At 41.1% G+C, this 27516-nt stretch overlaps 2 protein-coding genes and 1 long non-coding RNA gene across 3 annotated transcripts; 2 read left to right on the plus strand and 1 right to left on the minus strand.

Annotated features, from left to right (window-relative positions):
- Positions 1-6337: 6337 nt before the first annotated feature.
- On the plus strand, positions 6338-9992 carry LOC311017799 (secretory phospholipase A2 receptor-like; the record flags this gene model as incomplete). The annotated part of the gene is made up of 7 exons (XM_084016377.1): positions 6338-6351; positions 6469-6542; positions 7109-7299; positions 7466-7682; positions 8218-8553; positions 8862-8956; positions 9642-9992. The coding sequence occupies 7 exons, from the start codon at positions 6338-6340 to the stop codon at positions 9759-9761; spliced, it is 1047 nt and encodes a 348-aa protein (XP_083872503.1). The 3' UTR covers positions 9762-9992.
- Positions 9993-17346: 7354 nt separating this feature from the next.
- LOC311017007 (C-type mannose receptor 2-like) lies at positions 17347-24960 on the plus strand. Its single transcript, XM_084015100.1, has 6 exons — positions 17347-17416; positions 17983-18173; positions 18340-18559; positions 23225-23560; positions 23843-23937; positions 24669-24960. The coding sequence occupies exons 1-6, from the start codon at positions 17380-17382 to the stop codon at positions 24786-24788; spliced, it is 999 nt and encodes a 332-aa protein (XP_083871226.1). The 5' UTR covers positions 17347-17379; the 3' UTR covers positions 24789-24960.
- LOC311017010 lies at positions 19468-21755 on the minus strand. Its single transcript, XR_014597580.1, has 3 exons — positions 21059-21755; positions 20371-20456; positions 19468-19867 (listed from the first exon to the last, which is right to left on the minus strand). It is a non-coding gene; the product is annotated as an uncharacterized lncRNA (long non-coding RNA).
- Positions 24961-27516: the final 2556 nt, after the last annotated feature.

A 27516-nucleotide genomic window follows, 5' to 3' on the forward strand; every position in this document is an offset into this window, starting at 1 on the left:
AACGGTTCTTTATTGTAATGTTAGCTAGCTTAGTTCAAATTCCACCACGTCGACAGTTGTTAACGCCAACTGTCATTTTTATACCACAGTTTAAAAATACTCACCCGAAGGTAAAAGTCCTGTATTCTGAAGTATCTGAAGTACAGATTCTAGTGTTTAAAAATATTCTGGTAAAAGTAGAAGTACTCTTTCAACGTCTTTACTTGAGTACAAGTGATATGTACTGGCTCTGAAATGTACTCAAAATACGTCCGGAAAGCGCATGCTAGCGCAACTAGTACTCGAGTCCGCTACAGCGTTAATTGAAACGAGCGGAAACGACGAGGTGTTGCTGATCCTCTTTAGTGAAAAACTTTGTGAAGCTGTCTCCTCTGTATTTGAACTCCTTTTTTATTTGACTCATCAGGGGCCGTTCCAGAAAGCAGGCTCAACCAACTCGGAGTTTTCAGTTTCAGAACAGCGGTTCTGAATTAGTTCAATCAACTCTGAGTATGTAAACTCTGAGTTACGCGCGTGCCTGCCGACTCTACAAAGCCATCATCAATGGAGCTCCAATACTACGATTCACCATGGCAACCGGGAGAGAGTTATTAAATATTACTGAGTGTTTATGTAGAAAACGAGCTCAACCTTAGAAAGCCGCAGGGGTGGATCTACAGGGGGGCAAGGGGGGTCAGCTGCCCCCCTGCTGTAGAGCCTTGCCCCCCCAGCTGCCCCCCTAACTTTTGGGTTCTTAAAACTGTAATTGTAAAAACAAAACGCCACTATGTCCACAAGCTTTTCAAAGCATTGAAACAAACAATAAATTGGCCAAAAGTGAATAATTGTAAATATAATCTTAGGCCCCCGCCCCACTTAGCTACGGCCCTGCATCAAACGTGCGGAGCGGCGTTGGGCTAGCGAGTCTGCTGCGGTGGAAAGGGTGGAGCGACTGCGCTGCCCCCGAGCATCTGAAGGTGAAGGTAGTTTCCCCTGCTGAAGTTTTAACAGGCCAATTTAACCTAAAGTTACATTTGTAATGAATGTCATGTATGCTAAAGGTGATTCAGCAACGGCAACAGTGTGTGCGTTATTTAGCAACAACGTAAAATCGCTCGCTCGTGATTTGTGAGAGCATGTTGCCCTTTGATTAGTTTTGGTTTTAGTAAAGACAAAAACAGCTTCATACAAAAATATTAAAACCTGTCATGTTTCAATCCATAACGTTTACAGAGGGTCGCCGTTTCGCGGGCGTTACGTTACAACACACTACACAGTTCTAGTGTTGTTTCTGGGCTCTCTTCCTCAATGATCGGTGTGAAGTTTGATTGATAAATGAATCCGCTGAGACAGGCTGGGTGGGATTGATAGAGCAACCTTTATTGAAACAGAATTCTCAAGCCTGCATCAGACCAGGTTGGCCAACACCTAGTTTCTCCAAACTCGGGCAAAGTTCCTAATGAACTTATGGCTGCTCTACCTGGAAATCCTACTGAGCATTCGATTAGGAGATCCACACGAAAACCCACCCTCACTTTCTGCATGTGCGTGCCTTTTTGAAGTCCTTTCGCCTGGACCTTCCTACTTCTCCTTATTGGTCATCTTGGATGGATTGAGAGTCCATCCATCCAACAAGGGATCGAGGAGCCTCCGAACCATCCTAATAGGCTGGGATAGTTTACCTTCTATATGTTATCTAAATCTTCTGCTGTCACCCTTGGGACCTGCAAGCCTAAAGCTAGGAAGACCATCTATCTGTACTTATATGGAAATGTATACATTAAGTAAGCTCTGACCCTCTTGCCATTGGCGCAGAACTGGTTCAGCTCCAAGTAGGGCCCAAACATCCTGTAGCCAGCTTTAACGCACACACAGGGCTGATTTATGACTAAGGCAGCCTGCAGATAGTTTAACCTAAACAATTCACACGTCTTAAAGCTTCATGCAAAGAAGCAATCCTTCCTGGGTAAATCATATCTTAAAATGTGTAAATGAACAGATACCTCACTAGCAAGGAGATCGATCATTTTGATTTGGTTAGGTAATCAGTAGCCTACTATAAAACCACTTACTGTCACAAATCACAGCAATGACGCTGCACAGTAAAACTCGGAAAATAACAAATACAGTAGCATTAATTAGTCCAAACATAGCTGTTGTGTGCGTGTGATAAATCTTTTCTGATTTTATATTTGTTATGCTTATTAGCTACATGGCCCTACAGTGTAACATCATATCAGGATAACCAGAGCTTTTCCCATCTTGACTATTGCAGGCAAGAGTAGCTGGAGAGAGCAGAACGATGAAAAGGAAAGCAAAAGTGGGGATATTGACAGGTTTTTTAGAAAAATGAAGGAGAAGGTAGAGAACTGGAGAGACCAGGAGGGTCAGAGCAGGAGACGGCCACAGAAGGAGATGAAGAAATAAGTGAAGGAGAAGAGGATGTGAGAGATGAAGAGGAGGCTGCTGTAGATTCAGCAAGTGGGACAGAGGCAGGGAGTGACCACCAGGCAGATGAAGATGACAGGGAGGGTCCTAGGCCTACAGCAATTCCCCCTGGACCACACGGTATGTTTTTATTCTCCTTCCATATAAATTGCAGTACAGTAGCATCACATATCATGTCACTCAGTAAAATAACATGTTTTCAGTTATTGGCTATTTTCTGTAGCATATGTTTTTCTCTTAATCCCAAAGGAATTGTTTTTTTTTCTTTGTTTACAAGAGGTCTACAAGAAGATAACATGGAGCAAAGCCAGATGGCAAAAGTTCATTAATTGTTCTTTATATTAATCCCTTGAGGGATTTTTTGTTTAATAAGAGCAAGGTTTGCACTCAAATCCCAATGGGGAAATTATTTGCAAAATGTTCAATAAAAAACAGCATATTTGAAATAATTTCTTTGCCTTTTGTCATTTCACAAAATAATCGTAATCGAAAATCTGATTTTATTTTTGGGCAAAATCAAACAGCCCTAAAACACACTAACAGTTGTTTTTGTTTTTGAGTAGAGAAAAGGCATGAGGACATGTTCACACACACACATACACACACACACACACACACACACACACACACACACACACACACACACACACACACACACACACTTAAACTTGCGGGGTCCCCTGGAATCACACGGCTCCATAATATAACTGGCAAAAATACAAGAATTTCATGCATCGGCCTTCAATGGGAAAATGGTTGAATATGGTGAAATACAGTAAAAATGTCAAATATCACTACTTTTGTTCATAATGAAAAGCTAACATACCAGAACGCATGGTTTTATACTGCAATGGCAGTGAGATTTAAAAATGTGGTTTGAATGGAAGTCAATGGAGCGTTTTTGGCCACGAGGGTGTCCAGAGGGAGTATCTGGTACTACAGAAAAAATACTAATGCAATCAAATCAATTTAGTTGCTAATCTTTGACATATCCAAGCCTCTAATCCCCACCAAAGCCCCATCCACCTCCTATGTATTATTGTGTTCTTTAAAAAGTAAAAATAATTAAACTAGGATTTAAAGGGTTAAAATCCTGAAAATGACTGAATGCAAGGTGGATGCTGGTTATGAGATTCATAAAAAAAAAAAGTAGAAACAAATATTGATGTATGATGATTTTATAGCAGTTTGTAAGTGCTTGGCTTTTTTTGCCACGAGGGTGTCCAGAGGGTGCAAATTGTGTCAATAGAGTATAAAAGACACGTGAAATAAAAAATCATTGGATTTCAAAAATATAACTAAAAATAAAAGTTCTTGCAAAAAAATCATGCCACAAGCTACAACACAGCCAAAATGATCACCAAATAAATAAAAAAAAGGAAAAAATGCTAAATGGCTAAAACGCCCGAGGAGGGCATGAGGGTTAAACAGTAAATATAAGTCCTTTTTCAGAAAACTCCCGTTAGCAAAACATCTAAAGAGTTCTGCAAAGAATCTGCATTATGTCCGCGATATGAAATGTTGAAAATGTCGGAGAATATTGTTTAGATATGTGATCGGTAGGAAAGGTAATCAAAATCCTCTGCCGACGTAAAGCTGCTAGAATCACTTTTATTTCCAGATCGATTAGGGTGATGAGGAAAGGACGGCAATTTTTTTCAGAGTTGGTTCAGATTCCGGAAAAAGGCGGAGACATGTAGGAGAAACTCCGGGTTTGTTGAAACAAACCTGCCAGCGAGCAGGTTAGGTTCACAGAGTCAGTTACTATGGTAACTGACCTAAAGGTTGAGTTACCTCTCTTTCTGGAACGGAAAACTCAGAGTAGCCCTCTTCTCAGGGTTAACAAACTCAGAGTTTTAGGAACGGGTCCCTGGTCCTCCCCTGGAAACCGCGTGTTTAACGTCACAACGCTGTGCTTTGTGGGTAAATGACCACGTTAACGTGACGTGACTTTACGTCACTGAGCTCCGTTGACATTAAAAAGGAATAAAAGCTTCCGGTCACAAGAGTTGATGTGAGACATGAAGTGAGTGGAGTGATGGAGGAGGATCTAGTTTTCCTTCTTTTCACACATTTAATATTTATTTATGTTCATTATCACTATTATATTTCCTTTACATTTCATTTTTAATTTGTATTGTTACGTGTTGCCAACAAAATAAATAGAAATAATGTGAAGTATTTTCACTGTCCACTCATGTTTATCATCATTTCTACACTGCCTTGTTATAGTAATTGCAATATTGACACTCTGTGTTCTCTGGCATGTTGACCAAACAATCTTTGTCATCAAGTACACCCTAAAATGAAAAGAACAGAGAAATACTTGTTCCTGAATTTTCCTCTAGAACTGGTCTTTGGACCGTTGATTTCTACAACAGCTATGAATAATTTGAGTCCTGAATCCCTGATGTATTTATTCCCATCGTGGCTCTACAAACAGATATGAAAGTTCTCTGTCGGTGATGGCAACGATTCATCGTGAGCTTCAACGTCTGTGTTCCTCGCCGGCTGTTCTGTGTGTTTGTACAAACTTCACATTCGGTATGTTTTATAGAAGATGGAGGCTCGAGCGGAGTCAGACAGTGAGGAGCAAGTCAGATAGATGGATGGATGGATGGCTGATAGATGGATGGATGATGGATGGATGCTGGATGGATGACGGGAGAAGCCCTTTGGCAGAGAGGAAACATGTCCAGTTGTGGACTATGAAGCGTTCAGAGGCTGTTTGGGTTCTTGAGCGTTCCTGAATAGTTCGGAGCAGCTTGAAAGGTTCTCAGAGCGCTCCATCCAGCTGTTGACTGTTTCTCTAGTTCCCTCTGCTACTCGGTGTGGCGTTGCTGTTGCATCCGTGTCTTATTGCCCCCGAACGCATCGTCAGACTGTTGTTATTATGAGTCATTCGTAGAGAAGCTTGTAACAGGAGCTAAATGAGCTTAACCACGGCCATGGCCGTCGTTGCCCCTCACTTTGGCCTTGATGCCCTGTGAAAAAATGTTCAATTTACGGCCAAGGTGGCCTTTGTGCTCGTGTCAAAGTCCCAGTGTAAACAGCGCTAGTGACGCGTGGTGGACTTTTATGAAATTACAGCCACCCTCGTGGGCACAGTAGGCTCGTCACGTGTCTGTGGATCAGAGCGATTGCTCTGCTGTGGTTTTTCCAAAATAGAACCTGCGCAACTTCGCGAGCCGCGCAAGAGAAGTATCAACATCACATAAAAGTAAATAAAAGTACCGGTCTGGTTCCCGTCCGGTTTCTCCGGCGTGCGCACATATTTGCCAACACGGGCGGAGCTGAGAGAGCAAGTGGCCACAAGCGGGCAGCGGATTTCGCAGAGAGTGGAATTTTTATTCTAAAAGTACCGGTCCGGTTACGCTCTGGTCCCGCTCACACCACGAGTCTGAAGCCCAAGCCCGACCCAGAATCCCTTGTGTCCTACATATTAGGATGTTATCGTATTAATCTGAAAGGTAAAACCATCACTTTTACTCAATGGCCTTTGTGCCCTGTCATGTGGCCTTGGTGCCCCTAACATGACGAAATTCCAACACTGGCTTATACTTAGTAGAAGTTTAAACTGAAGTAATCAGTTATATTTGTACACCCATCCGTCACCGAGGCATTTATTTATTTTGTTTTTAAAATGATCTACAAAGAAACTGACTTGACGAGACAACAATCAACTGCATCGTGTGAAAAGAGACAGAGACTGATAATTAGGATGTAAATCCTGGAAACATCTTTAACATATATTTGCATATAAACACACACAAAAAAGACAAAAGGCAACTGTGTCATAATTCAATCAGAGCCATCAGACTCCATTAGAAAAATACGGTGTGGTATTATTACTTTTAGTGCAGTAGAGGATGTACACGGTGTGGTATTAGTACTTTTAGTGCAGTAGAGGATGTACACGGTGTGGTATTATTAACGCCTACAAACAGCCCATTAGGAGGGCGTAACAAATGCAGTGATCTTTCTGATAAGCAAATAGATGTTCTGAGAGTCAGGTTACATGAGCTTATATTAAATCTCCAGTCACCGACTGAAGCAGAGGAACCTGGAGGAGACGAGGATGGAGACCGTTCTTCTGAGCATCATCGTCGTGTCAGGCAGGAGTTTCACATGCTCTTCTTTGGGTCCACATTTTTAACATTGTGTATTGTGATGCTAGTTCACGCTGCCTTCACGCTCTACTAGAAGATCCAACTTGTGAATTCGGAATTACAAGAATGTGGCGTTCAAGTGCTTCGTTGTTGAGATGAATTGGTGTTATGGATAGAAGGATGAATAGTGTTGGTCTGTATCAAGTTCAAACTAGAGAAGGACGCACCATCATCACTGAGTCCTCTTCTCCACCGACTCTGGGACTCGGGTATCAACTCCTCATTATACTTGAGGGGCGTTCATGTGCCATTTCAGAGTCTGCAACTGGTATTTACCATAATTCTGAAACCAGGTGAAGGCAGCATGAGTTGTCTAATATTAAATGGACCTGGACCTGCATTTCTAGAGAGCTTTTCTAGTCTTCTTTACACAACATTCAGTCTGTTACCCGTTCAATCTTCAGATTAGAGGGACGACCCGCTCTACCTCTGAGCCACATCCCCTTCTTTAATGTACAACGGTTATTTCCTGTATTGAGTGAAGTCATTGATATTAGATGTGATCTCTGCAGGGCTGAGTGCCATCTCATCAGCTGCTGAACGTGGGTACCATGTTGTTTACGAGCTGAAGACCATGACTGAAGCACAGAGTTACTGCAGAGAGAAACACACCGACCTGGCCACCATCAGCAGCGGGGAGGATGTGGAGATCCTGAACAGCACGGTGGATTTAAACAACCCGGTCTTCTCAACATCGGGCAGGGTGAGTTTTGTTATTTCAGTGACGAGAGGTCTGAACGTTTTATTGTCTGATCACACGTAGTAACTAATGGCAGCAGAAGTGTGAAGCATTTTTATGATAAACTTCCCTCCATATGTTTCACCAGACAGCTCTGATTCTTTGTATCGCCATGAAATATTACTTTCAGACAGCCTGGATAGGACTGTACCTTCCCTCAGTCTGGAGATGGTCTCATTCAGACGCAAGTTTCTACAAACCTGGGGAGACTGAGTTCAGAGGATGGGGTCAGGGAGAACCGAACAACTTGTACAAGAAGGAACACTGCACAGTGATGTATTCTAATGGATATTGGTACGACTACCGCTGTGATAGGAAGCTGTACCCAGTCTGCATGTCTGTCAGAGGTGAGAATGTTAACTCAGGAAGTTCCCCTGCTCTGCTTCTCTTTGCCTCTTTGTTTTCATATTTTGGTTCGAGTATCAATCAATCACTCGAACTGCTTTTAGTGCTTTACGTGATGGTGATACAGAACCAACAGCCAAGGTGGACTCAGGGACAAGTGTCTCCGCCGGGAAAAGAAGGCCACGTTTCTCAGCTGCATTTGAAGGAGTCTTTGATATGGGACAGCCTTGTCTCCGCTGCTGGGACGCATGTGGTCTTCAAATCCAGCCTCCGGAGGATGCGGCCGCTGTACCACCTTTTGTATCACCTGTGTATTTTATTCTGTCAGCCTTGCTCCGTTCCCTTTGTTCCCACCAATCAGTGTTCAGCCCTCATGTCTCCTCACCTGTGTGTTGTTTTCATTTACTCCGGCTGTTAAAATGACAATTTTATTAGTGCAACATGTGAAAGGCATGAATACCTCCACAGCTGTGGCATGGAGGGGAGGCTGTATGTTATGTTGCCTCTACTCAGCCCTTTACTGTGGTCTGTTTCCAGAGCCGAATGTGACGTTCATCTTCATTGAAAACGGCCTGACGTGGACGAAGGCCCAGAACTACTGCAGAGAACACTACACAGACCTGGCCAGTGTGAGAAACCCGACAGACAACAAGAAGGTAAAGGAGGTGTTACCCACAAACCGAGCGGTCTGGATCGGCCTTTTCAGAGAAGACTGGAAGTGGTCGGATGGAAGTATCTCCTCGTTCAGGAACTGGAGAAACCTGGTTGGTTCTCGTCTAAATGAGACTTGTGTTTATGCAGACTTCAATCACGGTGGAAAGTGGTCCCCCTCAACCTGCGACATCAAGAGACCCTTCATCTGCTACAGTCCACGTGAGAGACCAGATTTAAGTTTACTTTAGCATCAAACGTCCCAAATTATAATAATAATAATAATAATAATAATAATAATAATAATAATAATAATAATAATAATAATGATAACAAAAAACTTAGAAAACATCAAGTTCTGAACAATAAAAGTGAAGAGTCATGATGCTGATCATTTCCCTGAATTGTGAGGACAGTTAGCGCGCCATAGATGATGTGTTTGTGTTGTTGTGACCACATTTTCCCTGTCATCCTTTAAACGGATGAAATTCTATTCATTATATGAGAGTTTATCATTTTCTTTTTTACAGCTACAATAAAAAGAATAATAAGACTGAGAGTGCAGAACGACAACCCCGATCTGGACATGAATGACCCCGCTGTGATGGAGGGCATCTTGAAGCAGGTAAACCACGTTTCCTACTTTTAGGCCAAAAACAAAAACAAACCTGACGAACCTTTAAAGCAAATTAAAATCACATGACATAAAAACCATATTGATCCCCAGAGTTGATGCAGTTCTAGAAACCATCCAAAAACATTTGTATTTTATTACAACAGTAAACATGTATATTTCTAGTATTTTTCTCTTGTTCATTCAGCAGACACTACAGCAGCAGCCTGACGCCCAGACAGCATTACAGTTTAATTACAGATCTTTCATGCACCGACAGAAAATGCCAAGAATCAGGGCGAGGAGGACAGAAAGAGGTCTGGAGGAACCATGAGAAGGCTTACTGAGGCCGTGATTAATAACATCTAAAAAGCATATCATCAAATGTCAAAGTTGACACGACTTGAGCGTTGTGTAGGAAGCTCTGCAAATACTGTTTGTGCAGAAGTAAAGGGTCTAGTGTTGCCACTCTGCAGACCTGATGAACAATCAACACACAGAAACGTTACGATCTGCCAACAAATGCAAAACATCCAAATATGATCCAGTAGTCAGAGGAAAGCCAGAACATTTACAAGAGCAGAAATAGGGGGAAGCAACCATCGGCCTCCATCTTAGGGGGAATAAAAGAAAGCGAGTAGAATCTGAATAACAATGCAGAATGTCATATCTCTCTGTGGGTGTTTCTGTGTCTCAGCTCAAACAGAGGCTGAAGGACCGGGGGCTGAATGACGTCAAACTGAGCTTGAAGAAGCAGCCGGATGGAAAATTCTTCCACAAGGAGAAGGTGAAGACAAAGAGGAAGACAGAGTTGTAATGGTGAAGTGTGACGTCGTCTTCCACCAGAAAATAGAGCTGCAACAACTGGCACATTTTGGAAACCAATTCATCCTTTGAGTCGATTTCCCAGCTCCTGCTTCTCACATATAAATGTGTTATGCTTTTCTCTGTCATATATGGTCATAAACTTAACATCTTTGGGTTTCAAACTGTTGTTTGATTAAAACAGGACATTTGAATTTAACTGCTTGGGCTGTGGGAAATTATAGCTGGCATTTGTTATTATTTTCTAAAGTTTTATACATGGAATATATTAAGATAAGGTCAGATACTGTAAGATAAAATAAGATTTAAAGGAGTCATAACCTGGTTTTATACGTATCCAGCCCCCCTTGGATCGCTTTGGATCAATTCGTAAAACTTATTAGAAAAAAAAAAAAAAATTTTAATCAAACATTGAGCTTGTTCTGACCCTTTTTCGTACCGCGATTTTATCACGCAAGATTACGCGCGAGGTTTTGACTGGTCCGGATGTGCATTGTATAATATGTAATGAGGCGCGCGTTGATTCGCCGCAGGAAGGACAGAGCCGGGGGGGCTTGCCTGCATGCAGACTCCAAAACATAATGGCGGCGCTTCGGCGATTTCAGGTAGCGGACGGGGGGGGGTTGGGTGGTGAAAGAGGGGTGGGCTTATGCAAGTAGCCGCCACGGTGACGTCACCGAAGGGGCAGAATCAAAATCTCGTGCTTTAGGAATGCACACCCTTGTGTGCTATTCCTGTTCGGAAAAAGAGCAGAAGCGAAAAAACGGCGCCACTTTCAAACTCCAGCCTTTCAGGCAAGTTTCAACTGAGGTCAAACACAGATATGCATGTTTTAACAAGAGAAATTGCGATTTCCTGGTGATGACTCCTTTAAAAAAATAATTAAAGATAAGACTTGACTGGAGGCCACTAAGGTAAAAAAAAAAAATGTTGTGAAGAATTTCCCTAAAATGATTCCTGTGACTTTTGTTACGTTGCTGTAACATCTTCCAGGAAGAAAACACCAAACATTCAATACTTTCTATACTTTTCTTTGTCTATATAATCATAAACATATATTATATCTGGGTTTTAGAAATCAGTGATCAGTGTCAATGGGAAAAACATAAATTGTGAAATAAAAATCATATCCAGTAAATTAATGTAATTATGAAAATAAATTATGAAATAACAGGAATATGATGTTTGAAATATGTTGCCGTAACATCTTCCAGGATAAAAAATATTCACTAAATTTGTGATCATGAACTTAATATCTGGTTTATTAAAAAAGGACTTTTGCATTTTGAGTAAAACATGTTAATTGTGAATTAAAAATAATACCCAGTAAAATGAATGTAATTGTGAAAATAAATGATGAAATAACAGGAAAGAGTTTGAAATATGTCTTTTATTTTTTCACATATTATGGTTTAAGTGAAGTATTTTGTATGTTTTAATATTTAAATGTATTAATATTGAACACTTTCTATTCTACTGTTGTTTCAGTCAACCAGAACGGTCCTTTCTGTATTTTAAACCGTTAACGGCTCCTGATGTATCGTGTTTAGTAAAGGTCGTTGTCTGAGAGCCCGTGAAGGCGTCGTGTTCGTACGTCATCACGTCGCGCTGTTACCATGGACACGGAGAAGTCTCACAACTCTAACGTTTTGCTAGCGCAACAGAAAAGATCCTCCAAACAAAGCATCGTTTTTTTCCGTAGGACTGAGTGAGTACAACTTTAAATACTTAATTTTAATAAATATACTTTCATGTATATTTAAGTCCGTCTTTGAAGAGTTTCTGCCGCATGTCACTCTTTTACTTTATTTTAAGTTCAAGCTAACGGTTCAAGTTAGTTCAAATTCCACCACGTCGACAGTTTTTAACGCCAACTGTCATTTTTATACCACAGTTTAAAAAATCTCACCCGAAGGTAAAAGTCCTGTATTCACAATGTACACAAAGTAGAAATACTCAAGTACAGCCAGACAAAAGTAGAAGTACAGATACTAGTGTTTAAAAATACTCTGGTAAAAGTAGAAGTACGGATACTTTTGTTCCAAAATATTCTGGTAAAAGTAGAAGTACTCTATCAACTCGAGTACAAGTGATATGTACTTGCTCTGAAATGTACTCAAAAGTACGTCCCATGGAACCGACTCGTTTCCGTCGGAAAGCGCGTGCCCGCAAACTAGTACTCGAGTCCGCGAACGCGAAAAGAGGCGTTAATTGAAACGAGCGGAAATAACGAGCAGGTGTTGCTGATCCTCCTCAGTGAATAACTTTGTTTGTGAAGCTGTCTCCTCTGTATTTGAACTCCTTTTTTATTTGACTCATCTGGTCCTCCCCTGGAAACCGCGTGTTTAACGTCACGACGCTATGCTTTGTGGGTAAATGACCACGTTAACGTGACGTGACTTCACGTCACTGAGCTCCGTTGACAGTAAAAGGGAATAAAAGCTTCCGGTCACAAGTGTTGATTTGAGCCATGAAGTGAGTGGAGTGATGGAGGAGGATCTAGTTTCCCTCCTTTTTACACATTTAATATTTATTCATGTTCATTATCACAATTATATTTCCGTTACATTTCATTTTTAATTTGTATTGTTACGTGTTGCCAACAAAATAAATAGAAATAATGTGAAGTATTTTCACTGTCCACTAGGGGTGTGACGATACACTCCGCTCACGAGACGAGACGAGACGAGATTTTAAGAAAACTACAATGAGAAAATATATGACTGGACCAACAGACTTTAATTTAACAGCGTTGCACATGCATTTTTAAATATTTTATTATAACTCTTTACATGCATGATGTAAGCATGATCTTTTAATAAACTTCTTCTTTCACAAATTTAAACTAAAACTAACATTTATAAAAGTTAAAATAAAATAAAATATTTTCTTTTTTCCAAGTGTAAATATGTGCAAAACCAAATCAAAGTTCTACTTTGTCAATACAGAGTGCAAATAGTGCAAACGGAGCCCGACCAAGTATGTCATGAACAACATGCTGCAACTACAGCATCTTCAGCATCTCTGACATCGCAGCTGTCAAGTGTATCAATGCTTCTGGAGTTTTGTCTTATCTCTGGGCTGGTGATGCTGCTATGGCAGCTTGCTGCTCAAGGTAACGAGCCAGCATATCCAACGTGCCCGTCATTAACTTGTGTGATGGTAATTGTAGCCGTTTCTGCTTGGACATTTTCACCGCGGTAGCCGCTGAACTACGATGAAAAAAAGCAGTCACACGTCTCACCCGCCCGAGTAAACGAGCGACGCGGGGAACACCGAGGCCAGCTTGGGTTGCAAGATTTATAGTGTGCGCAAAACAGATGTGCGATTTCAATCCCGCGTCGCGCACGGCCACGTCCATATTACGTGCATTGTCGGTAACAATAAGTGATGCCGTGGTTGGGTTTTTTAAGCTCCCAGTCAGTAACAGCTGTCTGTAAAACCTCAGCTATCTGTAAAACCTCAGCTATGTATAGCTCACAAATCTTGCGAGACAGATTTTTAACGCAACGAGAAATATCGTCGACTTTAATCTCGTCACACCCCTACTGTCCACTCATGTTTACCATAATTTCTACACTGCCTTCTTATTGTAATTGCAATATTGACACTCGGTGTTCTCTGGCATGTTGACCAAACAATCTTTGTCATCAAGTACACCCTAAAATGACAAGAACAAAGACAGACATGGGTCATTCCATGCCAACTCAGCCACCCATGTACATGACACCTCTCAGATTTTGCTGAAAAGCGGTGAAAATATGCCTTATGTTACCAAACAAAGGAATCTGAAGTTTCAATATATCAAACAGTTTGCCCGTGACGTCCATTTGAATTTCAAGTGCCACACCCCTTTTTGACACATTAGAATTTCGCATTTCATTTTTTGGCATTTTTGGAGGCCCATAACTTCTGTTCCAATAGTGATAGAAGGCTGGAAACTGGTGTGTTAGTTCGTTGTAGTTTGTACTACACAATACTGCAGATGAACATGGTGACGTTTTTGTGAAGTTCATGAAGCGTGTCAACAACATCCTCACATGGCCATCGGACCAAAGACAGATCCCCTGTTGGGAGCCATTCCAACATATCATTTGTTGTGTCAGTATTGTGTCACAAACTTGACCAAAAGGACCGTGACAAAAGTATGTCACTGCTTCCACAATTTCTTGGATGAAAATTAAAGTAAGACACTATTCAATTTAATTTTCAATTCAATTTTATTTGGAGAGTGACAGGGGCAAGCAAGAACTTCCTTCTATTTGTAGTGTTCTTAAACTATGTAACATTCTCGTTATTTAGTTCTTTAAAAGTTTGATGGCGGGTCTCTTTCATGGGGATAAGGGGTTAATCCGTGACAGTCTCAGTATATAATTGTTTGCCATCACTGAGCATAATACTAAGTTATTTCCACTATTTTCATGCTTCATCATCACTAAATTCAACCTGATCTACATTCCAGACTTCTGAAAAAAATGTCCAAAATAGTGCATTATGAAGAATAAAATAAAAATAAAAGCTTCATAGTCAAAGGTTTTATTTCATTAACAGAAAGACTGTTGTTATGATTATTATGAGTCACTCCTAGAGAAGCTCATAACAGACAGCAGCTAAAGGAGCTTATACTTAGTAGAAGTTTGAACTGAAGTTATCAGTTACATTTGTACCCATCCATCAGCAAGGCATTTATTTTGTTTTTAAAATGATCTACAAAGAAACTGACTTGACGAGACAACAATCAACTGCATCACGTGAAAAGAGGCAGAGACTGATAATTAGGATGTAAATCCTGGATACATCTTTAACATGTATTTGCATATAAATGCAATAAAAAAGACACAAGGCAAAGGCAACGATGTCATAATTCAATCAGTGTAAACTCTGCCGAGCTTATTGATGTCGCTGCGTTGAATTTGGGGAAACACGTAAAGGTAAGATGTCTTTTAGCAGCATTAGCAGCTAATGTTAGATGTGAGGCACATAATGTTTAAAATGTTTAATGAGGTACGTTATGTGTTAAATCGCTTCTTTCAAAGCCACCAGACTCCATTAGGAAAAACACAGTGTGGTATTAGTACTTTTAGTGCAGTAGAGGAAGTACACGGTGTGGTAGTAGTACATTTAGTGCAGTAGAGGATGTACGCGGTGTGGTATTAGTACTTGTAGTGCAGTAGAGGATGTACACGGTGTGGTATTAGTACTTGTAGTGCAGTAGAGGATGTACACGGTGTGGTATTAGTACTTGTAGTGCAGTAGAGGATGTACACGGTGTGGTATTAGTACTTTTAGTGCAGTAGAGGATGTACACGGTGTGGTGTTAATACTTGTAGTGCAGTAGAGGATGTACACGGTGTGGTGTTAGTACTTTTAGTGCAGTAGAGGATGTACACGGTGTGGTATTAGTACTTGTAGTGCAGCAGAGGATGTATACGGTGTGGTATTAGTACTTGTAGTGCAGTAGAGGATGTACACGGTGTTGTATTAGTACTTGTAGTGCAGTAGAGGATGTACACGGTGTGGTGTTAGTACTTGTAGTGGAGTAGAGGATGTACACGGTGTGGTATTAGTACTTGTAGTGCAGTAGAGGATGTACACGGTGTGGTGTTAGTACTTTTAGTGCAGTAGAGGATGTACACGGTGTGGTATTAGTACTTGTAGTGCAGTAGAGGATGTACACGGTGTGGTATTAGTACTTGTAGTGCAGTAGAGGATGTACACGGTGTGGTATTAGTACTTGTAGTGCAGCAGAGGATGTATACGGTGTGGTATTAGTACTTGTAGTGCAGTAGAGGATGTACACGGTGTTGTATTAGTACTTGTAGTGCAGTAGAGGATGTACACGGTGTGGTGTTAGTACTTGTAGTGGAGTAGAGGATGTACACGGTGTGGTGTTAGTACTTGTAGTGCAGTAGAGGATGTACACGGGGTGGTGTTAGTACTTTTAGTGCAGTAGAGGATGTACACGGTGTGGTATTAGTACTTTTAATGCAGTAGAGGATGTACACGGTGTGGTGTTAGTACTTTTAGTGCAGTAGAGGATGTACACGGTGTGGTATTAGTACTTTTAATGCAGTAGAAGATGTACACGGTGTGGTATTAGTACTTTTAGTGCAGTAGAGGATGTACACGGTGTGGTATTAGTACTTGTAGTGCAGTAGAGGATGTACACAGTGTGGTATTAGTACTTGTAGTGCAGTAGAGGATGTACACAGTACTCGTTACCTGACAGCCGCCATCTCCGCCTCAGTGAAGTGGCGCGCCGCCGCATCGCTCAGCAGCCAAACCAACAGCGTCACGCACACGGGAACGCGCATGGACAAACACGAGGACACCCGGGAGCGAGCCGCAGATGAACACGGATGACGGCAAATTAAAAACCACAGACAAAGAAAAGAAAGAGAACCCGGTACAGGCGGCTTTCTGTTGCGGTAGTTTGCTGTCCGGGAGTGAATGATGTGCGCATGCGTTGCCAGCTACGCTGACGAGAAAACCAACCTGAGTTGCGTTCAAGAGCAAAGCGTTTTTGCTTGCATTTCTTTTGCCACGTAAGCGAACGTAAATAAAATGTTAACGAAATCCACCAAATAAAACAAGAACAGTGAATATTGGCTCATATATAATACAGATCTGGCTGTATATTTATATATATATATGTTATATGTTTATCTGTTCACTGCACCTGATTTTTTCTTTTTTCACTTAGCACTTTAATTCTACTGTTATATTTTTTATATTGCTCTTGTTATATGTTGTTTCTTTACTGATTGTGTTTTTTGTTTTTATTCTTACTGTGTTGTTACTGTGTGTAATGCTGCTGCTACACTTAAATTTCCCAGCTTGGGATCAATAAAGTATGTATGTATATATATATATATATATATATATATATATATATATATATATATATATATATAAAATGTGTGTGTATATTAATTATTTATGGTAGACAGTTGTGCAATAATTGTAAAATGGATAAACAGTAATTCCAACAGCAATACAGTTATGTATTTGCATAATGAGAAGTAAAAAAAATATACATAGATGTAACTTCAGTTCAACTCCCCCTTTTTAGTGAATAGAAACATTTAATAAATATAAATAAATAAATGGTTCACAACACAAATTCATGTTTAATGTCCACATATACGGCCTTTTTAAGTGTGTATTGATCCCCTGTGAAGCATGCATAACTTGATGATCACTTACAATAAAACATAACACAGTTGTAATTATATAAACTGTGTCTTCATGGGATGAATTTAATTACTTTGAGCTAAATATTTCAGCTGTATATCCATTACTTTACATAAGTAAACATTTGCTTGTTGAATGATGAGCTCATTGATCTGAATCCGCCAGTAACTTAAGTTATTAAATGATTGTAGTGGAGTAGTTAGTACATTAAAAATACTCAAGTAAAGTAGTCAGTGCAGCAGGACAGTGTTTAGCTCCATCTCCTGAGCAAAACCTACAAACAGCCCATTCAGGAGGGCGTAACAAATGCAGAGATCTTCCTGATAAGCAAATAGTTGTTCTGAGAGTCAGGTTACATGAGCTTATATTAAATCTCCAGTCACCGACTGAAGCAGAGGAACCTGGAGGAGACGAGGATGGAGACCGTTCTTCTGAGCATCATCGTCGTGTCAGGCAGGAGTTTCACATGCTCTTCTTTGGGTCCACATTTTTAACATTGTGTATTGTGACGCTAGTTCACGCTGCCTTCACGCTCTACTAGAAGATCCAACTTCTGAAGTTGGAATTACAAGAATCTGGCGTTTAAGTGCTTCGTTGTTGAGATGAATTGGTGTTATGGATAGAAGGATGAATAGTGTTGGTCTGTATCAAGTTCAAACTAGAGAAGGACGCACCATCATCACTGAGTCCTCTTCTCCACCGACTCTGGGACTCGGGTATCAACTCCTCATTATACTTGAGGGGCGTTCAAGTGCCATTTCAGAGTCTGCAACTCGTATTTACCATAATTCTGAAACCAGGTGAAGGCAGCATGAGATGTCTAATATTAAATGGACCTGGACCTGCATTTCTAGAGAGCTTTTCTAGTCTTCTTTACACAACATTCAGTCTGATACCCGTTCAATCTTCCGATTAGAGGGATGACCCGCTCTACCTCTGAGCCACATCCCCTTCTTTAATGTACAACGGTTATTTCCTGTATTGAGTGAAGTCATTGATATTAGATGTGATCTCTGCAGGGCTGAGTGCCATCTCATCAGCTGCTGAACGTGGGTACCATGTTGTTTACGAGCTGAAGACCATGACTGAAGCACAGAGTTACTGCAGAGAGAAACACACCGACCTGGCCACCATCAGCAGCGGGGAGGATGTGGAGATCCTGAACAGCACGGTGGATTTAAACAACCCGGTCTTCTCAACATCGGGCAGGGTGAGTTTTGTTATTTCAGTGACGAGCGGTCTGAACGTTTTATTATCTGATCACACGTAGTAACTAATGGCAGTAGAAGTGTGAAGCATTTTTATGATAAACTTCCCTCCATATGTTTCACCAGACAGCTCTGATTCTTTGTATCGCCATGAAATATTACTTTCAGGCAGCCTGGATAGGACTGTACCTTCCCTCAACCACCTGGAGTTGGTCTCATTCAGACGCAAGTTTCTACAAACCTGGGGAGGCTGAGTTCAGAGGATGGGGTCAGAGAGAACCGGACAACCGGAACAAGAACGAACACTGCACAGTGATGCTTATTAGTGGAGATTGGTACAACCTCAACTGTGATATAAAGCGGTTCTCAGTCTGCATGTCTGTCAGAGGTGAGAATGTTAACTCAGGAAGTTCCCCTGCTCTGCTTCTCTTTGCCTCTTTGTTTTTATATTTTGGTTCGAGTATTGTGGCGCCCGCGGGACAGAGGTAAGGAGGAGGGAACCGGGAAGCATAATAAATAATGTTTATGTACCAGTTGTCACCTTATGGTACAGACACGGGCTGTGTTCGAAATGCCATACTAACGTACTGCCTACTACATACTCAACGTGTATGTACTGCATACTGCCTACTAAATGAACGTTTGAGTATGCTGTTACCCTCAGACTGTTCACACTGAAGTAAACACATCTCATACTACATTTTTTTTTTTTTTTTAACTTTATTGACATCTCGTCCTCATCTTCTCTCACGTAACCGAATCGATTACGTTAGCGGTTCTAGCTCCCGTTTAATATTAATTACTTATCAAAATATAAAGCATGATTATTATTACAGTTAATTTAATATTTCTAAATATTTTTTAAGTCAAATTACAATTGTCAAACGTTTTCTACAGTTTATTATATATGCGCGCTCTCACGCTTTCCCTCTTTCTTCCTCTTACCTGAGTAGCTTCTTCACTCGCCATCGATCGCGACTATTAAGCAGCTTTTATCGATCATTAATCGTCCGTTCATAGATTGTATTATACCTCTGACCACGGAACACCAGCAACCTTCACCACGGAGGAGCTACCCGTCGGAGGAGCTACATTATTCACAAGTCCATGGAATTTGGATTTCCCTCTGAAGTAAGTAATATGACTTATCTGGTTTAAATACGTTCCTTTATTATTTGATTATGAATAGATGTGCATATGCATGCATAAACAAATGTAGGCTACATGTAGGCTAATATAAGTGGTTTTAATAGTATCATGCATGAGTTTGGTGTGATAAAGTACAAGCAAGTGGGATATTAGTGAATAATTTATTAGACAAATAATCCATGTTACAGGTTGCAATACGTGTATGATAAAAAGAAATAAGTAGTTTATCAACAAATGAATAGGAAAGCATTCAGAATAAATGTAATATCTGATGTTTTCTGTTACAGGTTGGTGCCAGACGGCCGTACTGCAGGTACGCCCGATGGGACTGTACTTCGGGAAGGGGATTTAAGGAAGGACTTCTGTCTTTCAAGGCGTTCCACGGAGAACCTCGTCCACTGCTTACTAACAGAACAGATGGGTTCCATGTCCATAGTTCCATGGTGGTGATGGGGGTGACAGCGACGAAGTCAACGAGCCACTCCAGCAGTCCTGGGATATCCTCAGAGGCTTGTAGCTGCAGTGTCTGCTCCAAATGTCCAGATCCCTGTGTTGCAGGAATATGATTATTGTTGAGGTTTTATTTGTGTTTATCAGTAGTGCAGTTTATAAGTAAAACTTCATGGACTCTGATGTTTTAACAAATTGTAGATATTCCGTTCCAGACTCTGGAACGCCCTTCCCGCAGACTTGAGAGCCTCTGCGTCGTCTGAAACTTTCAGGGCGCAGTTAAAAACCTACCTGTTTCGACAGGCCTTTGAACTGCAGTTAATTCCTGTCGTTGTTTTATTCTTGGCTGCTCTTCATCTTTGTATATACTGTTGTCTTATTATGTTTTGTGAAAGCACTTTGCTGTGTGGTTTTATCATGTTTTGTTAAGCACTTTGTGACTCTGTGCTGTGAAAAGTGCTATATAAATAAAGGAATTATTATTATTATTATTATTATATTACCCAGCAATGCCTTTGCCTGATTATTTATAAGAAAGACAACTTCATCTGGTTTCTTTTATGCTGTAGAGTTCAATACTTTAAACTGCTTCCAACTCACCTTGTATTTCTGCTTCATGTTCTCCCACTTCTTCTTTGTCCATCCGGCTCCACCTTCCCTCCATCTAATGTTCTTCAATAAACATCCTATATGAAGAACAGCACGTAGAAAAGTGTTACAGTTCATTGATGATTTCTTGCCGACTAAAATAACTGTTAAACAGAACGTTTCAGGTAGACATCTCAGGAAAGCAGTACATCTCCCATCTATATACGCTGGTGTTCAACCTTATATCATTGAGTAGCTAAATATGCACCAGTAGTACTTAAGCCCTGCATATGAGAATTATCACATTTAACACCACATTTTTTAAGTGAAGCCTTAGTGCACCATCCCTCCTGCCGGTGAATTTCTCCTCATCGTTCCCTCCACTGAATGAGGCGCTCGGTGTCTGCATCCCTCCCTTTAACGGACAACGGTGCACGGCGTTATTAATCACCGTTAGTAAATATATAACCACGGTTTAACATAAGCACTATATTATTAGTTAACGTCGGTAAAAACGGCACATTTGCCGCTTCGGTTACACTCGCTAACCTCTATGGTAAATTACCGTCAGATAGCCGGCTGGCAGGACCTTCGATTCGTAACGTTAACGTACAATTCCAACAACAATAAAGTAATGTTCATTATCAATACGATTTAAAAGTCAGCTGGAAACATAAAAATCGTGTTACAGTTTACTTACATGTGTACGCGGTTTGTGTCGGGCTGTCGCCAGAATCACCGCAGTCGTCCGCCATTATCCAAAACTTTTCAGAAGTCAGACGAGCCGCAATGCATTTTGGGGAAGTTGAGTAGATTTAGCAAGGTCCGCTGTATACTCAGAAATTCTTGCCAATGCAGTATACATCCGGGCATTTCTCGCGTACACAAATTCACATACTATTGTATGTGAACTCACTACGTACTCAAATTTACGTCACAATTAAGTACGAGTAGGACGTTAGTATGGCATTTCGAACACAGCCACACCAACTCCGGCAGCAGACGTCAAGTCAACGGATCCCATTCATTGTCTATGTAGAGCAGGAGCTCCGCATGATGGATACGGCACGTCGAATTGGCGGCCCTGTCGCCGTACGTGAATTTGCATAAAGTTCGATGGATTGAACTTTATGCAAATGCCGTCCGTCCAACGCAATGCCGCCGGCTCCAGAAACTTCGTTCAAACTATCAAACTAGGCAGTGTTGATCAAATATGAATCCAGATTCTGTTACTGCACTACACATTTCCCGCCTCAAATGTTTTCAGAAACATGCTTTAGCGTGTAGTTTAACTGTAAAATGAGATCGTTTGTGGCCCGGCCGCCATGTTGGAAACGGCAGAGCAAAACTCAAGTCCCGCCCACTTCGCAGGACGTCTATCCAATTGATCCAACTTGAACACAGAACTGCCCACACGCCGGTGCGTTCGACGGTCCGTTGCATCCGTATCCGTCGCTGCCGGAGTTGGTGTGTCTGTACCATCACTCTATCCCTCCAAGGCACAGCGAGGTGAACAGACGGCGGACCATATATGGAGTTACGATTACCGATCAGAGTCACCTGCGCGGAGGAACACGGCTGGGAGGAAATCCCAGCAAGATGACAGAAGATGATAAAAGGAGACGACAGAGAACACGTTGGGGTGGAGAGTAATGCCCAAGTAAAGCCCAAGTTATGCTTCCGCGTCGACACAACGCAAGGGGGCTTGCGGACCCCTTACGTCCTTGCGGACCCCCCTTACGTCCAACGCAAGGGCCTGACGTGCACCTCCCAAAAATCCTAGACGCGCGTCGAGGCGACGCAACACCAACGCAGCACCAACGCAGCGGCATTGGCTGTGATTGGTCCTCTAACTACATCCGCTGGTTTCCACTCATAAACACCGCCATTTAAACTTTTAAAAGGCTACTTTGATTGTTTGCACCATATTGTTTGCACCTTGTCGCTTTTGCACAAAGAAATAAAACACCAAGTTCTGAAAAATAGTGGATGTTTAAAGCCGGAAAGTAAACAAATACGCTATAACGAGGCTAACGACGATATACGCCAAGAGTCTCGGTCGGTCGGTCAGTCTTTACAAAAAACATTGAATTGCATTTCGACACGTAAACCCAACGCAGAACCATCACGGTCTCCAAGCAACTGCGTGGCCGTTGCGTTGCCGTTGCATGATCACTACGCGCAAGCATAACCGAGCCTTAAGGAGATGTTGAGAGAGAGAAAGAGAGAATTAAAAGCCCTGTGTATGACCCCTTTTTGTAGGAGAACCCCACGCTCTGATCGACCCCCGGACCGTCTGACAACCCGCCTCTGCTTCCACCCCCGCCTGCCTGACCGCCGCACCTCCCACCGAGCCCCGGACCGTATGACTGCCCGTTTCCGTGTGCCGAACCCCGCTCTCGTCCAACGACGCCACCTCAGTCTCAGCCCACTCAGGCCAGCTCCGCGGCACCGACAGCAGCCCAGTACAAATCTTTAATAAAGACTCTTGACTGTGAATTTGGTGTGGACAGCCCTCTTTTCCCTGAAATTGGTCACGTAGCGCCTTCCCGTACCCCCGAGGGCGCTACAGTATCAATCAATCAATCAAATCCAGCCTCCGGAGGATGCGGCCGCTGTAACACCTTTTGTATCACCTGTGTATTTTATTCTGTCAGCCTTGCTCTGTTCCCTTTGTTCCCACCAATCAGTGTTCAGCCCTCATGTCTCCTCACCTGTGTGTTGTTTTCATTTACTCCGGCTGTTAAAATGACAATCTTATTAGTGCAACATGTGAAAGGCATGAATACCTCCACAGCTGTGGCATGGAGGGGAGGCTGTATGTTATGTTGCCTCTACTCAGCCCTTCACTGTGGTCTGTTTCCAGAGCCGAATGTGACGTTCATCCTCATTGAAAACGGCCTGACGTGGACTGAGGCCCAGAACTACTGCAGAGAACACTACACAGACCTGGCCAGTGTGAGAAACCCAACAGACAACCAGAAGGTACATGAGTTGTTACCCACAGACGTAGAGGTCTGGATCGGCCTTTTCAGAGAAGACTGGAAGTGGTCCGATGGAAGTATCTCCTCGTTCAGGCTCTGGAAAGACCCGTATCCTTATAGTCTAAATGAGACTTGTGTTTATGCAGACTTCAATCACGGTGGAAAGTGGTCCCCCTCAACCTGCGACATCAAGAGACCCTTCATCTGCTACAGTCCACGTGAGACCAGATTTAAGTTTACTTTAGCATCAAACGTCCCAAATTATAATAATAATAATAATAATAATAATAATAATAATAATAACAAAAAACATAGAAAACATCAAGTTTTGAACAATAAAAGTGAAGAGTCATGATGTTGATCATTTCCCTGAATTGTGAGGACAGTTAGCGCGCCATAGATGATGTGTTTGTGTTGTTGTGACCACATTTTCCCTGTCATCCTTTAAACGGATGAAATTCTATTCATTATATGAGAGTTTATCATTTTCTTTTTTACAGCTACAATAAAAAGAATAATAAGACTGAGAGTGCAGAACGACAACCCCGATCTGGATATGAATGACCCCGCTGTGATGGAGGGCATCTTGAAGCAGGTAAATCACGTTTCCTACTTTTAGGTAAAAAAAAACCCCAAACCTGACGACCCTTTAAAGCAAATTAAAATCACATGACATAAAAACCATATTGATCCCCAGAGTTGATGCAGTTCAAGAAACCATCCAAAGAGTTTGGAAGTAAATAAAGAGCTTTTTGTATCATACTATGAAAACATTTGTATTTTATTACAACAGTAAACATGTATATTTCTAGTATTTTTCTCTTGTTCATTCAGCAGACGCTACAGCAGCAGCCTGACGCCCAGACAGCATTACAGTTTAATTACAGATCTTTCATGTCGCACCGACAGAAAATGCCCAGAATCAGGGCGAGGAGGACAGAAAGAGGTCTGGAGGAACCATGAGAAGGCTTACTGAGGCCGTGATTAATAACATCTAAAAAGCATATCATCAAATGTCAAAGTTGACACGACTTGAGCGTTGTGTAGGAAGCTCTGCAAATACTGTTTGTGCAGAAGTAAAGGGTCTAGTGTTGCCACTCTGCAGACCTGATGAACAATCAACACACAGAAACGTAACGATCTGCCAACAAATGCAAAACATCCAAATATGATCCAGTAGTCAGAGAAAAGCCAGAACATTTACAAGAGCAGAAATAGGGGGAAGCAACCATCGGCCTCCATCTTAGGGGGAATAAAAGAAAGCGAGTAGAATCTGAATAACAATGCAGAATGTCATATCTCTCTGTGGGTGTTTCTGTGTCTCAGCTCAAACAGAGGCTGAAGGACCGGGGGCTGAATGACGTCAAACTGAGCTTGAAGAAGCAGCCGGATGGAAAATTCTTCCACAAGGAGAAGGTGAAGACAAAGAGGAAGACAGAGTTGTAATGGTGAAGTGTGACGTCGTCTTCCATCAGAAAATAGAGCTGCAACAACTGGCACATTTTGGAAACCAATTCATCCTTTGAGTTGATTTCCCAGCTCCTGCTTCTCACATATAAATGTGTTATGCTTTTCTCTGTCATATATGGTCATAAACTTAACATCTTTGGGTTTCTAACTGTTGTTTGATTAAAACAGGACATTTGAATTTAACTGCTTGGGCTGTGGGAAATTATAGCTGGCATTTGTTATTATTTTCTAAAGTTTTATACATGGAATATATTAAGATAAGGTCAGATACTGTAAGATAAAATAAGATTTAAAAAAATAATTAAAGATAAGACTTGACTGGAGGCCACTAAGGTAAAAAAAAAAAATGTTGTGAAGAATTTCCCTAAAATGATTCCTGTGACTTTTGTTACGTTGCTGTAACATCTTCCAGGAAGAAAACACCAAACATTCAATACTTTCTATACTTTTCTTTGTCTATATAATCATAAACATATATTATATCTGGGTTTTAGAAATCAGTGATCAGTGTCAATGGGAAAAACATAAATTGTGAAATAAAAATCATATCCAGTAAATTAATGTAAATATGAAAATAAATTATGAAATAACAGGAATATGATGTTTGAAATATGTTGCTGTAACATCTTCCAGGATAAAAAATATTCACTAAATTTGTGATCATGAACTTAATATCTGGTTTATTAAAAAAGGACTTTTGCATTTTGAGTAAAACATGTTAATTGTGAATTAAAAATAATACCCAGTAAAATTAATGTAATTGTGAAAATAAATGATGAAATAACAGGAATGAGTTTGAAATATGTCTTTTATTTATTCACATATTATGGTTTAAGTGAAGTATTTTGTATGTTTTAATATTTAAATGTATTTAATATTGAACACTTTCCATTCTACTGTTGTTTCAGTCAACCAGAACGGTCCTTTCTGTATTTTAAACCGTTAACGGCTCCTGATGTATCGTGTTTAGTAAAGGTCGTTGTCTGAGAGCCCGTGAAGGCGTCGTGTTCGTACGTCATCACGTCGCGCTGTTACCATGGACACGGAGAAGTCTCACAACTCTAACGTTTTGCTAGCGCAACAGAAAAGATCCTCCAAACAAAGCATCGTTTTTTTCCGTAGGACTGAGTGAGTACAACTTTAAATACTTAATTTTAATAAATATACTTTCATGTATATTTAAGTCCGTCTTTGAAGAGTTTCTGCCGCATGTCACTCTTTTACTTTATTTTAAGTTCAAGCTAACGGTTCAAGTTAGTTCAAATTCCACCACGTTGACAGTTGTTAACGCCAACTGTCATTTTTATACCACAGTTTAAAAAATCTCACCCGAAGGTAAAAGTCCTGTATTCACAATGTACACAAAGTAGAAATACTCAAGTACAGCCAGACAAAAGTAGAAGTACAGATACTAGTGTTTAAAAATATTCTTGAAAAAGTAGAAGTACTCTATCAACTCGAGTACAAGTGATATGTACTTGCTCTGAAATGTACTCAAAAGTACGTCCCATGGAACCGACTCGTTTCCGTCGGAAAGCGCGTGCCCGCAAACTAGTACTCGAGTCCGCGAACGCGAAAAGAGGCGTTAATTGAAACGAGCGGAAATAACGAGCAGGTGTTGCTGATCCTCCTCAGTGAATAACTTTGTTTGTGAAGCTGTCTCCTCTGTATTTGAACTCCTTTTTTATTTGACTCATCTGGTCCTCCCCTGGAAACCGCGTGTTTAACGTCACGACGCTATGCTTTGTGGGTAAATGACCACGTTAACGTGACGTGACTTCACGTCACTGAGCTCCGTTGACAGTAAAAGGGAATAAAAGCTTCCGGTCACAAGTGTTGATTTGAGCCATGAAGTGAGTGGAGTGATGGAGGAGGATCTAGTTTCCCTCCTTTTTACACATTTAATATTTATTCATGTTCATTATCACAATTATATTTCCGTTACATTTCATTTTTAATTTGTATTGTTACGTGTTGCCAACAAAATGAATAGAAATAATGTGAAGTATTTTCACTGTCCACTAGGGGTGTGACGATACACTCCGCTCACGAGACGAGACGAGATTTTAAGAAAACTACAATGAGAAAATATATGACTGGACCAACAGACTTTAATTTAACAGAGTTGCACATGCATTTTTAAATATTTTATTATAACTCTTTACATGCATGATGTAAGCATGATCTTTTAATAAACTTCTTCTTTCACAAATTTAAACTAAAACTAACATTTATAAAAGTTAAAATAAAATAAAATATTTTCTTTTTTCCAAGTGTAAATATGTGCAAAACCAAATCAAAGTTCTACTTTGTCAATACAGAGTGCAAATAGTGCAAACGGAGCCCGACCAAGTATGTCATGAACAACATGCTGCAACTACAGCATCTTCAGCATCTCTGACATCGCAGCTGTCAAGTGTATCAATGCTTCGGGAGTTTTGTCTTATCTCTGGGCTGGTGATGCTGCTATGGCAGCTTGCTACTCAAGGTAACGAGCCAGCATATCCAACGTGCCCGTGATTAACTTGTGTGATGGTAATTGTAGCCGTTTCTGCTTGGACATTTTCACCGCGGTAGCCGCTGAACTACGATGAAAAAAAGCAGTCACACGTCTCACCTGCCCGAGTAAACGAGCGACGCGGGGAACACCGAGGCCAGCTTGGGTTGCAAGATTTATAGTGTGCGCAAAACAGATGTGCGATTT

The sequence above is a fragment of the Eutrigla gurnardus genome, assembly GCF_963514095.1.
Source record: "Eutrigla gurnardus genome assembly, chromosome: 8".
NCBI classification, from domain to species: domain Eukaryota; kingdom Metazoa; phylum Chordata; class Actinopteri; order Perciformes; family Triglidae; genus Eutrigla; species Eutrigla gurnardus.

Bases quoted from the DNA above. Each gene is read 5' to 3' on its own strand.
- LOC311017007 (XM_084015100.1), top strand. From the start codon at position 17,380: ATGGAGACCGTTCTTCTGAGCATCATCGTCGTGTCAG. The intron at 18,560-23,224 runs GTGAGAATGTTA...GTCTGTTTCCAG, and splicing joins AGTCTGCATGTCTGTCAGAG to AGCCGAATGTGACGTTCATC. The intron at 23,938-24,668 runs GTAAATCACGTT...TCTGTGTCTCAG, and splicing joins TGGAGGGCATCTTGAAGCAG to CTCAAACAGAGGCTGAAGGA.